The 12950-nt window shown below is 42.8% G+C and overlaps 2 protein-coding genes across 6 annotated transcripts in view; both read right to left on the bottom strand.

Annotated features, from left to right (window-relative positions):
• LOC105490260 (RNA polymerase-associated protein LEO1-like) overlaps positions 1 to 6972 on the bottom strand; it is a 33284-nt gene extending 26312 nt beyond the window's left edge. For 3 of the 4 annotated variants that reach the window (XR_011606046.1, XM_071066842.1, XM_071066843.1), the window contains exons 1-6: positions 6884 to 6972; positions 5687 to 5832; positions 4563 to 4647; positions 3164 to 3258; positions 2140 to 2274; positions 453 to 588 (exon numbers count right to left, since the gene is read on the bottom strand). Coding sequence is in view for 3 of the 4 variants with exons in the window: in XM_071066842.1 (XP_070922943.1) it covers positions 453 to 588; positions 2140 to 2274; positions 3164 to 3258; positions 4563 to 4647; positions 5687 to 5832; positions 6884 to 6964 (678 nt within the window). In the remaining variant the exon portion in view is untranslated. The remainder of the gene's footprint in view (positions 1 to 452; positions 589 to 2139; positions 2275 to 3163; positions 3259 to 4562; positions 4648 to 5686; positions 5833 to 6883) is intronic. The other variant, XM_071066844.1, reaches the window with a different exon arrangement.
• Positions 6973 to 12604: 5632 nt separating this feature from the next.
• Positions 12605 to 12950, bottom strand: part of LOC105490296 (LEO1 homolog, Paf1/RNA polymerase II complex component) — a 40275-nt gene continuing 39929 nt past the window's right edge. The window contains exon 12 of one of the 2 annotated variants that reach the window (XM_071066838.1): positions 12605 to 12840. In XM_071066838.1, the coding sequence (XP_070922939.1) occupies positions 12736 to 12840 (105 nt within the window). In that variant the 3' untranslated portion in view covers positions 12605 to 12735. The remainder of the gene's footprint in view (positions 12841 to 12950) is intronic. The other variant, XM_071066839.1, reaches the window with a different exon arrangement.

Genomic DNA, 12950 nt, shown 5'->3' with positions numbered 1-12950 from the left:
CCGCCACCTCGCCCGGCTAAGTTTTTGTATTTTTTAGTAGAGACGGGGTTTCACCATGTTAGCCAGGATGGTCTCGATCTCCTGACCTCGTGATCCGCCCATCTCGGCCTCCCAAAGTGCTGGGATTACAGGCTTGAGCCACCGCGCCCGGCCTAGACTCCATTTTTTAAAATCTGCCTGGCATTTCACACATTGGGGTTCACAATGTATGTTTCTGAAAGGTTACATTTTTTTAATCATCAGTTTTCTAGATTTCAGAGTCCTTTGTTTGGTAGTCTCACCAGCAGCCACTGACATTACTGTGGTTAACTACACACTTAGAAGGTGAAGCTGGTTCCCTGATGACTGCAAGAAATAAAACAGCAGTGGCAATAAGAAATGGTGAATTAATGTTCTGGAAAACATAGGTCTTACTACTCCAAATGTCCCACGATAAAGCTTACCGAACATACCTTCATCACTTCTGTGTGTTGGCCTTCAGGATCACGACCCGCCATTGGTAAGATTCTAATTTTCTGTGTCTTTGAACTTCTATTAGCAAGTGGCAGGGTCATCTTTCTGTATGTGGCACTGTCTCTAGAGTGAGGTCTGCCAGGAAGTGGACAAAAATGTCTCAGTGGTCACTATGAACATTTGGAGGCAATCACACCGACAGCAAAAACACCTGGGGACGAGGACCTCGCACTGAGCAGACAGAGGAGGCAGGATCACAGTTCTTCCTTCTCCAGCCTCCTGAGAAACTCCTCCCTCTGCCCCACCTCCTGGGGAAAGCTGACTGGGCTAAAGTGGGAGTGCAGCAGAAGTGAGGAGAGGCAGGTGGCAAGGTCAAAGTATTTTACAAAGAATATCCCCGATTGCAGTCAGAGAGAGGAGAAGAGACGGAATATGAAATCTCAGTTCCCAGAGGGAGGTGCAGATGCCAGAAGGGACATTTAGAGAACTAACAATGAATCTCTCCATCTGGAAGAAATTGGAAGTCAAAGCAAGGAGGCAGGTCACAGTAGCAGCAGGGGCCTTATAACAGCCCAGGGGGATAATACAGCTAGACCAGGAGTCCTGGGTGGAAAGAAATGTCTTCCTGACTACAGGAAGGCAGCTTTTAATTATGTATATCAGAGGGGAGGAGAATGATCCTTAGGGGAGAGTCTCTGGAAGAGAGAGCATGGCTACAGAGAGATGGGACGTCCAGAATGAGATGATGCCAGGCAGTCAAATATCCCAGTGTGGAGCACGGGGGACAGTGAAAAAAAGCAAGCTCAGAATCACACGTCTTTTAGGATGCTATTCTAGGAGAGATGATTAAGAGACTGGATTGAGCACCACTCAGCACTTGTGCCAGGTCTCTGTGTGATGTTCTATGTGTTATTTGACTTCATTGATACAACATCCCTGTGCGGTAGATGTTATTATTGCCATTTTATAGATAAGGAAGCTGGAAACTAGTGAGATTGCAACCCTTCCTCAAGATTACATAACCTCAGAGCTGTCCCTATTTATAGTCTTTAAAAAGACCAACGGATATACTGAATATGTTTTACATACTATGACATCCATTCATTTAAGTATACAATTAAACAGTTTTACAATCATGACCCCTGTCTGATTTTAGAAAACTTCCATGTCCCCCAAAAGAGCGCTTGTCTTTTAAAAAAGTACTCCACCTCTGGAGGAAAGCCTACTCCTAATCAACAGTACTGTGTCCTTCAGAGGGAAGGCATGGAGAAGGGGCCACAACAGTAAGCTTAGCTGGCCACAGCATATGACCGCTTAGGCACAGGCTGCAGCAGCCTCAGGCAAGGGTCTGTTGCCGGCACACACCAACACCATTCTGATGATGGCCTAGCTTCCCAGGTCAATTTCACTCCAGGGAAAGGACCTGCTGAGCAGCAGAGCTGCAAGGACAAATCCTCCAGGCTTCTTACCAAGTGTACTGATCATTGTGGATTAACATACCTACATTCTGGGTTATAATCACTCTCCTGGGAATTCTGATAGGATGAACTGGCTCCCTGAGCAGTTCAGCTTGGAGTCAACTTAAAAGGTGTATGAGAACTAGACCGTGGTCCAGGGTTGGGTTGTACTATCTCTACTTTGTTACTCCTTAACTGCAGGTAATCATGTGTCGGTGTGAATAGTTACCTAAAGGTAAGTTTGGATTTAAAGATGGCTTGTCCCTGTAGACCAGTGTCTTCTCTTATAAACAGGTGGATGTAATTGCCCAGCAGCGGGGCTTTGTACACATCAAACACTTCATTGCCTAAATGCAGGGACATGCTGGAAATGAGAAACAGTTCAAATATTAGGGTGGATATTTAATGAGTCCTACGGCTTCCATTCTGCCATGTGAGCTTTGCTTAAAATAGTGTGGAACTGCTAGATCCTGTCCTCATACTGAATTCATAGGAAAAGCAGAAAAGATGCTGTAAATAACCTGTCTCCTTCCAAAGTAAAAAGTGGTAAAAATCTATCCTCTTAATTGTTTTGTAATTTTACAAATCTCTACCACTTCATTAGCAAAGCAGAAACAAGTTTTCAAAAGTATCAATTTGTCATGTCTGATATCTCACCAATGGGAGCTACCTTTAGTCTTTCACTTCAGTAAGGTAGATACAATGGCTTTTGTCACATCTTCAGTTCATTTCCGAAGTCTCCACCAGCACAGCTATAAGACCTCTACCCTAGTTACTTCTCTCAAGTTTCCTAGGTAATTTCAGAGACCTAAATTTTTGTAAATCCTTTAGTGAAAATGACCCCAGGCCAGGCGCAGTGGCTCATGCCTGTAATCCCAGCACTCTGGGAGGCCGAGGCAGGCGGATCACCTGAGGTCAGGAGTTCGAGACCAGCGTAGCCAACACAGTGAAACCCCGTCTCTACTAAAAATACAAAAATTAGCCGGGCGTGGTGGCACATGCCTGTAATCCCAGCTATTGAGGAGGCCAAGGCAGAATAATTACTTGAGCCCAGGAGACGGAGGCTGCAGTGAGCCAAGATCACGCCACTGCACTCCAGCACTCCAGCCTGACAGAGCGAGAGTCTGTCTCAAAACAAAAAAGAAAAGAAAAGAAAAGAAAACGACCCCAAAAGAAGTTTCTACAAAGAAAACCTCACTCATCCCAGGCCTCCCTCTTGGCATGTCAGCATTTTTCAGGCATTTTATGCTCACCTTCTGTCTGACCACTTGACCATCCGAGCATTGCTTTCTTTAATTTTATTTCCTCCTTCATCCCGGCGTATCCTCCATCTTATAGTATTTTCTACCTGGTTAAAAACCCAAAGGCATTGGTTAGTTAAACCAGTTTAACTAAATGTTCTTCTTTCTTCAGGTGATTTATAATCATGTGTAAAGACTTGATAGGTAATGATAGAGTGAGCTTACAAAAACTAACTGATTCAGCACAACTGAAACCTACCTGCTACATACACCTAGAGATGTTGGTTAAACTAGCCAGACATTTTCTTCAAATCTTTTCTGAGCTCCAGTTCATATCAGTGGAAGCAGGAGCTAAGTAGCATGCAGGCCAGAGGTGTTATCAAACAAGACACATGAAGAACTCCAAAGGAGACAGCATGAGGCTTTGGGTCCACATGAGGTAGAGAGTTAAAATGAGACCTCTGCCTATGACAGGGCCACTTGAAGATGAACCCAATGAAAGACGGGCGAAAAACTGCCCCATTCCCTGTCTCATTCCCATAGTGAGACAGGGAAGCTCTGGGCATGAAATTACAATTTTTAAAAAAGAATAACGAATTAAAAAATTAAAACATGAGATCAGTGCTTTGCCCTGTTTTTGAGTCTAAATTTATTCTACCCATATGGTGGAAAGTAACAACAACAACAACAATTTCCCCTGCCCAGTGCTACCACTGGGGCCCCGGTAGAAACTCATAGGCAATCCTGTCGCCAGGTGTGGTGGTGTGCACCTGTACCCAGCTACTCGGGAGGCTGAGGTGGGAAGATCGCTTGAGCCCAGGAGTTTGAGACCATTCTGGGAAAAACAGCAAGGCCCATCTCAAAAAAATAAAAAAACCCACACAAAGTTTTAAGTTAAAAAAAATTGTTTTAAAGGAAACCCCCTTAAGGAAGAACAACATGCCTATGAAAGCAGTTGGTAGTGCTTTGCTGTCCCCGGCCTTCAAGAGAGGAACCACCTAATGACAAGTTCTCTTTTGTGCATAGTTTGAATATCCATGAAGAGTTGAGACATTTCTATTGTGGGAAATCACCAGGATCTATCCACTGTAAAATCTGGAGTCAATTCCATATGCCTTATTATTATTTATCCTGAAGGAAGTAGCTAACAATTTTCAAAAATGTTTATCTTTACTTATGTCAAAAAAAGCATAACTGCAACCAAAAGAAGAAAGTGACAATTCTACAGGGATAAAAAAGGACACATACCTCCTCCCATAAAAATATTCTGAAAAGGTGTTTTAATTCCTAGGTCTAAAGAGCTATTGAACAAGAAACATAAGAGGATTTCCCAAGCTCAAGTCTCACGTTGTCATCCCTGCTTTACTTTATAAAAGGAAAAACTTAAAAGGAATAAAGTGTGGGATGGTACCTTTAATTTTAACCTGATTCTATCTTCCTCGTCAAGCACTTTCTCATCTTCAAATTCATCTTCATAAAACTGAGGATCAAAAGGCCTACAAATTGTGTTTTTAACATAATGTTAGCCATATTTAGTAAGGAATATGATTAATATTATATTTAATCATCCCTACAAGGTGTCCCCATGTGTTTCCAAAAATCACAGTAGACAAATAACTTCATGTAAACCTTCAAAGAAGTATGCAAAGTACCATGCTTTCTTGAAATTTGTTTCTAAAACATATTGCCTGAAATAAAATTCAAATGCAACTAACAATTCAAAATGTTATTTGATGAAATATGTCTTCCAAAGTATAGGTAACACATGGTCTTCCCATATTTTTTAAAGAAAATGTGTTAAGCACAAGAGCTTGCATGCATGTACCTTAGTGAATCATACCCACTGACACTATTTTGTAGTACAAAATAATTGTCTTTTCTAGATTCACAATGGCTTTTGCATTGAACATTTGTGATTTTTTTTTTTTTTTTTTTAGGCAGAGTCTCACTCACTCTGTTACCCAGGCTGGAGTGCAGTGGCACAATCTCGGCTCACTGCAACCTCCATCTCCTGGATTTGAGAGATTCTCACGCCTCAGCCTCCCAAGTAGCTGGGATTACAGGCGTGTGCCACCACGCCCAGCTAATTTTTGTATTTTTAGTAGAGGCGGGGTTTCACCATTTTGCCCAGGCTAGTCTCAAACTTCTGACCTCAAGTGATCTGCCCGCCTCGGCCTCCCAAAGTGGTGGGATTACAGGCATGAGCCGCCATACCCGGCCACAACATTTGTGATTTCTCTAGCAGACTTTGTCACTCTTATTTTCTGATTTGTCAGCTTTATACTAGGGAGAAACACCTTCATCCATTGTGATCTGTTTATGTAAAAGAAAGTGCCAAAATGCTAGAAAAATTATTAGCATTAAAATTCTCTCTCAATAGTGATTCATTTTTCTACCACAGCACAACCCAGATTTATTTTTTTCAAAGTTATATGAGAAATCTCCCATCTTTGTGATTAGTAAACTCATGATAAATAAAAAAATATTTATTCTACACATTTTTAATATCTTGAAAATTTTAATCAGTCCTCTTACTTGGGTTCTATACTGAGAAACTTGGGTAATTTAACAAAATACAATTCATTTCCTAAATCGGAGTTGATACTGGGAATTTCTTCTTCTATTATGGTTTCAGAAATTGGCTCTTCCTCCTGCTGGTCCTGAGGCACTCCATGTTCATCCTAAGAAAGGAATCAGAATGTGAGAACTTGAAGACATTAGAAATGTGCTAGCTTTACTCGTCCTGCACTAGGCAGATGCAGGTTTGACAGGAAGTAATGTTTTGTTTGTTTGTTTGTTTGTTTTTTATAGAGTCTTCACTCTGTCACCTAGGCTGGAGTGCAGTGGCGTGATCTCGGCTCACTGCAACCTCTACCTCCCTGGTTCAAACGATTCTCCCGCCTCAGCCTCCTGAGTAGCTGGAATTACAGGCCTGCACCACCATGCCTGGCTAATTTTTGTGTTTTTAGTAGAGACGGGGTTTCACCATGTTGGTCAGACTGGTCTCAAACTCCTGACCTCAGGCGATCTGCCCACCTTGGCCTCCCAAAGTGCTGGGATTATAGGCGTGAGCTAGCGCGCCTGGCTGCGAAGTAAATTTACACTCCACTTTAGGGACAAAACAGTCAGCAATTCTTCCAAGCTTCTCCCTAAAACCTCACCTCATGCCTACAAAAAGCAAAACAGGCTGGGCGTGGTGGCTCATGCCTGTAATCTTTGAAACTTCGTCTCAAAAAAAAAAAAAAGCAAGACAAAACAAAACAGAAAAAAAACATGGGAAAACAGGATCCGTTAGCCAACATTAGTAGAAAAAAGTATCTATTTTATTGACGTATTTTGCATAACATATTCAGCAATAGAAGTATGAAATTATTCACCCCATCAATACTAGACAACTATTAAAATCAGAGAATGTCAGCATCGCTCATGCTTCTTGTCATAGGCTTGAATAAGAAAAACCTTTAAATCAAAGGTTTTTATGTTATATATTATATTTTTATATTGTTTTATATTAGTCTAGCCCCTAAAGTTTGGCATCAGCTTTATTCTGAGTAGTTCCTTCTGTGCCTTCTTATATCCAGAAATTCCCAATATAGCTAAGAAAGTCACCTATTCATCAGATGTTTGGCTATCCACATCCTCTCTCAACATGAGACAGACCCATCAGCCTCTGAAGCTTTCTTTTTTTAGCTTTGAATAATGGGATTGGTTGATATTGGTGATTGTACTTACAACCAGCTGTCGTGGAGTAGGTGGTTGATTGCCTTCATCACTCTCAGAAGAAATGTCGTCTATATCTCCAAACAGATCCATGGTCCCACTAGGATCTTTGGTGTTGGGGGAAAATGCACAGTATTAATTTTTCCAACTAAAGTTCTTATACACAGTTCTTGGTCCACCACTTCAACATAGTCCCAAGCTTCATAAAACAAATCTCCATTAAACCAACCTCAAACTTGCTCCCTAAGCCAGGTTCTCAGAAGCTTAACTAACTAGAGTATCTTTGGAGAAAGAAAGAGGCAGCGTTGGTGGGTGAAAGGTAAGCCATTCCTGAATTCCTAATCCTCAGAATCAGCATGATAATAGTAAATGCTTGTTGTTGTTAAGTGCTGAATTTGAGAGTGATTTGTTTTCAGGTGTTTTTTTTGTTTTTTTTTTTTGAGACGGAGTCTCGCTCAGTCGCCCAGGCTGGAGTACAGTGGTTCGGCTCACGGCAAGCTCCACCTCCTAGGTTCAAGCGATTCTCCTGCCTCAGCCTCCAGAGCAGCTGGGATTACCAGCGTGCGCCACCACACCCAGCTAATTTTTGTATTTTTAGTAGAGACAGTATTTTACCATGTTGGCCAGGCTGGTCCTGAACTGCTGGCCTCAAGTAGTCCACCTTCCTCGGCCTCCCAAAGTGCTGGGATTACAGGTGTGAGCCACCACACCCAGCCTAATTTGTGTCAAATCTTAAATCATTTGGCAAAGTACACATGAGCACATAGTATTTCATTCAGTTGGAGTTTCTTGCGTGTTTTCTTTAAGATATTTGCAGTTGCTGCCCCTTTCTTAAACTCTGGGTACTGGAATCTTTTTAATTCTCAATATGAGTAGAGCTTTCTGAGCTGTAAATTAAATGGGAACTTGGCCTGCATGGCCACTGTGTATGGCCCAGAGCTGAGCAGACAGCCATAGTCATTTTATTATTTGCATACTGGGAACTGAACAAATGAGTAAATAAATTGAGGATATTTGAAACCAGGCTTTTTGCTTTTGGAGAAGGGGACAGAAGAGACAATTCAGCAAGAGTCTGTATTAAGGGAACCTGAGCCACCTATACAAGAAACCTTCTCATGCCTTCTAGACTTCATTGAGCCCAGATGATAGATTGGTAAAAAACTGCCATACATATGCCCAATCTTACAGCTTCCTGGGACAGAAAATGCCCAGTTCATTCTGAGAAGCTCAGCCTGTGTGGTTACTTGATATTCCATGATTAAGTGTTAAAAGGGACTGTCTAGGCCAGGTGTGGTGCCTCACGTCTGTAATCCCAGCACTTTGGGAGGCTGAGACGGGCGGATCATGAGGTCAGGAGATCAAGACTCCGTCTCCAAAAAAAAAAAAAAAAAGGACTGTCTACAGAAGAGGACGTGGATATGTTTCAAATCCCTAGAGACCTGTACTCAGTTCTCTTGCTGATTCTAACCACAGGGTTCAGACAGCAGTGATATTTGCCACAGACACACTAAGCATTATCAGATATGCTGGGTTATTAGGCCGAAGTGGAAGAGCAGTTTGCCCTGTAACCTGCAATTACTGCAAAACAGTCTCTTATTCTGGTCCTCACTTAAAACAGGTAGCATCTCTGCCTTACTTGGCAAAAGGTCAAAGTGCACAATGAAATAAAGTGTACATTGGCTCCTAAATCCAGAAAGATCCACCAAGCATTATTTTGCACTGATAGGTGGTTTAAGGTACAGCACCATATCCTTCATTTTGGAGGGGCTATCCAGACATGCTCCAGACCATTAGTCCCCCAGAAACTTCACTGAGGTGGCATGCCCCTAAATTTTGATGGGGATTATCTCCCACTCTCTGGTTTACACGCTGAGGGCTGATTACTAAGGCATCTAAAGTACAGTTATTTCCTACTCATCAGATCAGATACCATCAGCATAATGTCATCGCTGCAGTGGACCAGTGTGACATGTGGAACATCAAGATGGTCAGTTTTGCAGACTCCATATGGCAAAGTATATAGGTAAGTCCATGTAGCTGTGAGGCAAGATTGTTGCCTCAGACCAAAGGGTTTCATTGGTCTAGTAAGGGGTACCATTGGTCTAATGAGGGGTACCATTGGTCTAATGAGGGGTGCCATTGGTCTAAAAAGTAAAAGCGAACTGTTTCTGTTTGTCCTTACATATTAATATGAAGGGGAAAAAAGCATTTGCCCAGGCTGGTCTTGAACTCCTGACCTCAAGTGATCCACCCACCTTGGCCTTCCAAAGTGCTCAGATTATAGGTGTGAGCCACCACACCTGGCCCTGCCTACAGCTTTTGAAGGATACATGTCCTCCTCTGCTTAATGTATTTCTCACTTTCCTTGTGACCCAGCCTGGGTGACAGAATGAGACTGTCTCAAAGAAATATATATGAAATAGCAGCTGCTAATATAGTCATTATTTGATTCGGTATAAGATAACCAGTCATTTCCAAGATCAATCTGCCAATAGGCCATACAGGTGAGATAAATGAGGGATGTGGCCAGGTGCAGTGACTCATGCCTGTAATCCCAGCACTTTGGGAGGCCGAGGCAGGCAAATCACCTGAGGTCAGGAGTTCTAGAGCAGCTTGACCAACATAGTGAAACCCTATCTCCACTAAAAATATAAAAAAACTAGCCAGGCTTGGTGGCGTGTGTCTGTAATCCCAGCTATTCGGGAAGCTGAGCCAGGAGAATCACTTAAACCTGGGAGGCGGAGGTTGCAGTGGGCTGAGATCGCACTACTGCACTCCAGCCTGGGCGATGCAGCGAGACTCTGTCTCAAAAACAAATACATAAAGAGCGAGACTCTGTCTCATAAATAAATAATATAAATCAATGAATAAATAAATGGGGGATGTAAGAGGTATCATCACCTCTGCTTCTTTCAAGTCTTTGATGGTATCATTCATCTTTGCAATTCCCCCAAGCACGCAGTGTTGTTTTTGGTTTATTATCCTGGTGAGAAAAATAACTTCCAGGGGCTTCCACTTGGTCCTTTCTACTTTTTAATGGTGCTTCATGGATCAGAAGACAATGTGGGGAATTTCTCAGTTGACAAAATATACCTATTCCAATCATATATTTAAGAACTGGGGAAACCACAAGGTGGGTCAGTAAATCTGGAGGGCATACTGTGAGTTGAACTTGGGCTAAAACTCCATCTATCACCTGACCACTGTCAGTCTCCACTTTGTATTTAGTGGAGTATTTGAGGTTCTAGGAGTGAGCATCAACTGAGCCAGTATCTAGTAGTCCTCCAACTCTGGGTATTTCCTTTCCCCAGTTTGTAGTCTACTCTAGTAAAGGAGATAATCTGACTCATCATGATACCAATGGACACCATGGGCTACCAGCATCCCCCTGCTCATTGGTGGGGAGCTCAGAACTGCACTCAAACCCAAACCAACCCCTAAACTCCATCTTTGAGGATTTGTTGCCTTGACCACCTAGTCAGGTTCTAGTCAGGGAACAGAAAACACACCAGTTGTCTGTACAGCTGTACAGACATAATTTAATATTTTAAAGTTGCAATTGGGTTTAAAGTTGTGGACTAGGTTACTGAAAGTATAAAAAGAGGAACTCTGAGGGTTCACAGAGGTAGCAGATGCAAAGAACAGCTTCCACCTGTGGGGCTGATAGGGAAAAGGGATTATAAAAACTTAAAACACTTACATAAAGGGCCCCCTGGAGCTTAACTCATACCTGAGGAAAAGCTGCTGCCCAGCTGGTCCTGATGTCTCTCAGGGGGGAAAATGAAGCTGGCTCTGCAAGTGCTGGCAAAACTGCAAACTGGACTCTGCAGCTGCAGAAAGGCTCTGCCTCTGCTCAGGTGAAGAAGTGTTGGTGGGTCCTCTCAGAAAATGCAAGTCAACAGGAAGCCCCCAGAAAGTTCCATAAGCAAACAGGAAGGAGCAATCCCTTCTTAGTTCTCCAGGCTTCCAGTCTTCCTTTGGCGCCCCCTAACAGGGGGCAGCTGGCGAAGCTCAACTCTGGTTTGTGGACTCCTGGCCCCAGCACCTCCGTGCCAGGTACAGAAGAGTAGGTTTGGAGAAGAGACAAGAGCTTAACAACTGACACAGGTGTCTACTGGTAACATGTTTAAAACAAACACACAAAATTGTGTTGCGTTGGAGAGAGTGGAGTCAGAATGAAGGCTCTTAAAAACCAGGTAGAGGGGTTTCCATTTGATAAGCCAGGAAATAGCTGGCACTGAAGATTTCTGAGTTAGGAAAGTGACATGATGATGACTTAGGCCTCCCCTCTCTTGATGTCACTTTTCTTTATCTATAACCAGGCTTCAGGGTAAGCCTCCCACAACTGCCACTCCCAGTTTGGACTAATAGCACCAGGAAGAAAGATGAGTCAAAGTAGAGGCTATCAGTAAGGACAAGATTAGTGTATGTAGAAGAGCTCCACAGAGAAGGCAAATATGTGTGTGGTGGATTTCAAACATACCTGCAGATTCTTTGCCATTCTTCCAATCAAGAGGAATCAAATTCCCCTCCCTTTGTATTTTTTGTTTTTTAAGACAGAGTCTCACTCTTGTCACCCAGGCTGGAGTGCACTGGCAGGATCTCGGCTCACTGCAACCTCTGCCTCCTGGGTTCAAACAATTCTCCTGCGTCAGCCTCCCGAGTAGCTAGGATTACAGCCATGTGCCACCATGCCCGGCTAATTTTGTATTTTTAGTAGAGACGGGGTTTCACCGTGTTAGCCAGGATGGTCTCGATGTCCTGACCTCAAGTGATGCCTACCTCGGCATCCCAAAGTGCTAGGATTACAGGATAGCCACCGCGCCCAGCCCAGATCCCGTCTTCATTTAAAATTTTGACATTTTGTTCATCATGGATTTTTTTGACATTAATTTTGAATACAATTTTAAAAATTACATTACAACAATATTTATCATGGTTATCATTGTGGATTGAATAGTGACCCACCCCCCACACCCCACTGAATCCATGTCTACCCACACCTTCAGTATGTGACCTTATTTGGAAATAGAGAATTTTGCACATGTAATTCGTTAAGATGATATCACACTAGATTAGAGTTGGCCCTAAATCCAATGAATGATGTCCTTATGAACAGAGGGAGATCTGGAGATACTGAGACCCGGAACAGAGACACGAGGAAGGTCATGTGAAGACAGAGGCAGAGACGGAAGTCATACTGTCAAAAGCCACAGATTGCCAGGAACTACCAGAAATTGAGAGGCAAGGAAGGATCCCTGCCAAGAATCTTCAGAGGCAGCATGGCCCTCCCACAGCTTGATTTTAGACTCCAAGTCTCCAGAATTGTGAGAGAATCTCAGCCTGGCCAGAAGGCTTCTTTGTGGGGAATGAGAGGTAAGGGGGTTGAGAGAGCAGCAGGAATTCACTGAGACCTAAGACTGTGTAAAGCATTAACAAAATCAGTTTGCTTTGGGAAAAGTAGATTCTTTTTTTTTTCTTTTTTCTTTTATTTTTTTGAGATACAGTGTTGCTCTATCGCCAGGCTGGAGTGCAGTGGCACGATCTCGGCTAACTGCAACCTCTGCCTCCCGGGTTCGAGCGATTCCCCTGCCTCAGCCTCCCGAGTAGCTGGGACTACAGGCGCATGCCACCATGACCTTGTGATCCACCCGCCTCGGCCTTCCAAAGTGCTGGGATTACAGGCATGAGCCACCACACCTGGCCGGAAAAGTAGATTTCTTGAACAGAGACTTGCTTTTAAATTGTTTTATTACAATTAAAATTACACAAAAGCAAATCGATTCATTTCAATCAAAATAACTCATGTTTACATATTTATAACTGTACAATAAAATATATAAAATGTTTTCATATTTCATACTTCAATCATCTTCTTCTTCTTCTTCATCACTGATCACGTACTTCTTATGCTTTTTATTTGCTTTATCATCATCTTCTGCTTTTCTCTTTCCAGAAGGTTCACCCTCCTAAACAGATACAATTTTTACAAATCTACAAGTCAATAAAGAACATTTTTAGGATGGTTTATCAAAAGTAGCTATGAGCTGAATGACCCTCTGACAACTCAAAGTAACTG

This window comes from Macaca nemestrina, chromosome 7, assembly GCF_043159975.1.
Source record: "Macaca nemestrina isolate mMacNem1 chromosome 7, mMacNem.hap1, whole genome shotgun sequence".
Lineage (NCBI taxonomy): Eukaryota > Metazoa > Chordata > Mammalia > Primates > Cercopithecidae > Macaca > Macaca nemestrina.
This window is presented reverse-complemented; position numbering and strand designations above follow the sequence as displayed.